Here is a 2,500-nt window from a genome sequence, read left to right on the forward strand (position 1 = left end):
ACCAGCCACCCAGTGACACACACCCCACCCCAGCACCCACCCAGTGACCCCCACCCACCACCCCACCACCCACCCAGTGACACACACACCCCACCCCACCAGCCACCCAGTGACCCACTTGGTGTTGAAGGGGTCGGCCTTGTCCACGAAGCAGGCCGAGAAGGAGGAGGGGGCCCCACACTCGTTCTTCCCCCCCCACACACACACCCCTCCCCCTTCCTTCCCCCAACCCCCTACAACCCCTGCCCCACTCCCCCCTCCCCCCCCCACACACACCCACAAACAAGCCAGTGACCCACTTGGTGTTGAAGGGGTCGGCCTTGTCCACGAAGCAGGCGGAGAAGGAGGAGGAGGTGCCACACTCGTTCCGGGCCACGGTGACTGAGGCCAGCACCACGTCCTGCTCGATGGCGTACAGGCTGAGCGAGAACAGCTCCACCTGGGGACCCAGGGTGCGCCCTGAGCACTCCACCTCCACCACCCCGGGTAGGTCCTCGAACATCCGGGTGGACATCCCTGTCAGAAAGAGGAAGGAACAGAAACGGGTAGAGTCATTGTTTGTTTTTATTGTTGTTGTTTTTATAATAACTGTGATAATCACGGGTGGGCAGCCCTGAAAAAGGGAACAAGAAACGGGTAGAGTCATTGTTTGTTTTTATTGTTGTTGTTTTTATAATAACTGTGATAATCACGGGTGGGCAGCCCTGAAAAAGGGAACAAGAAACGGGTAGAGTCGCTGTTTATTTTTATTGTTGTTTTTATAATAACTGTGATAATTACGGGTGGGCAGCCCTGAAAAAAGGGAACAAGAAACGGGTAGAGTCGTTGTTTATTTGTATTGTTGTTGTTTTCATAATGACGGTGATAAATACGGGTGGACAGCCCTGACAAAACGGTTGTCGCGCCCCGACCCTCCTGGGACGGGATCTACCTTCTCACACAGAAGGAATCAGGAACTTGAAAGGTTAAATAAAGTTTTATTACACGACAAACAATCGCAAATACAAACAATTGACAATAAAGAAAAACCCCAAACAAAAAGTATACTGTCACAAACTATGGCATACAGCCCTCATGCAATCAAAGCACACACATGCACGCGCACACACACATACACACACACATACTCATGATCACACACACACACACACACACACACACAGACACACACACACACACACACACACACACACACACAAACTTGGATCCCAAGTGATGACTGATGATAAAGTCGATGTCCCTTCTGGGAACGCGAGGGAAAGAAGGGGAGGGAACAAACAAATCTTGACCTCTTCCACCTACCCCTACCGCAGACGATGAGCGGCACTGTTGAGGGGGCTGGCGGAAAAGCTGGAGTGATGAAGTTCCACACAAGATGATAAACGACGATGCTGCGACGAGGGACGACGATGAGAAGATGGACGAACGGGTGATGTTCGGGAAGGGTCAAAGGACGCAACTGGGCTGGGAAAAGGGAAACAAGGGAAAAGGGACGAAAGGGAATAGCTGGGCTGTAACGTCCACGCTCAACCCAGGACGCTATCGGAGTCTGGCGAAGGGACGCTGCCAGTCTGTCGTCCCAGCGGACTCAGGCGGGAAAGGGAGATACCAGGAACAGGAACAGGAACAAGAACAGGAACAGGCATGGAACAACTTGTTCCCCTGGTGGACTTGGCTAGTCAGGAAAACCCAACTTCAACACACACAGGTGTTATACACAACTGGGCAATACATATTGCCACACCCAGAACATCCACATGGATGTTACTCTTGAGAGCTCTGCCGCGCGTATGCCTTCCAAAAACCAGTTTTAAAAATTCAGCTGATGCTGTCCTGAGTACAGCTTAATAGAAAAATAAAAACCCAGCACGTGAAAACCCAAGAAATGACACTATGTGAAACTCAAGCACAAAAACAACAGGCGTTCGAAGTTTATACATTATACAAATCCATCCACACACAGGCACATGAAATAGGAAAAAGGTCAAAAGGTAACAAAAAATGGAATCCATATCGCGACAACGGTTAACTCTCTCCATACGAACAGCGAAAGAGACGACGTTAACAGCGTTTCACCCCAATTACCATCATCAAAATATTGCAAGCGGAAGGCTCTTATACTGAAGAGGTGAATGTTGACAGAGAATACCACAATTCTGACGACAGAATCTAAAGTCTGGGTCATTGAGACACCCACTGGACATCCGAGGGGTCTGTGTAGAGGAGAAGAGAGGACTGGCCGTACTGAGTGAGTTAAAGACAAAGACACACAAACAGGTTGAGTCGTTTGTTTGTTTCTTGTTGTTCGTGTTGTTGTTTTCATTTCATGTTATGATTCAGGGTGGACATCCCTGACATGATACAGACAGGCACAGAAACGGGTAGAGTCGTCGTTTATTCTTGTTGTTGTTTTTAATGATGGTGATAATTGCGGGTGGACGTCCATGGAAAAAGAGTTAAAGACAAGAACAGAAACGGGTATAGTCGTTGTCTGTTTCTT

General features: G+C 49.2%; 1 protein-coding gene across 1 annotated transcript in view; it reads right to left on the reverse strand.

The window, feature by feature from the left end:
• LOC143277596 (uncharacterized) overlaps window positions 1-2,500 on the reverse strand; it is a 322,579-nt gene that overhangs the window by 270,204 nt on the left and 49,875 nt on the right. Inside the window, exon 2 of the mRNA XM_076582472.1 lies at window positions 300-516. Coding sequence (XP_076438587.1) covers window positions 300-516 — 217 coding nt within the window. The remainder of the gene's footprint in view (window positions 1-299; window positions 517-2,500) is intronic.

Source organism: Babylonia areolata, chromosome 34 (genome assembly GCF_041734735.1).
Source record: "Babylonia areolata isolate BAREFJ2019XMU chromosome 34, ASM4173473v1, whole genome shotgun sequence".
In the NCBI taxonomy this organism is placed as follows: Eukaryota; Metazoa; Mollusca; class Gastropoda; order Neogastropoda; family Buccinidae; genus Babylonia; species Babylonia areolata.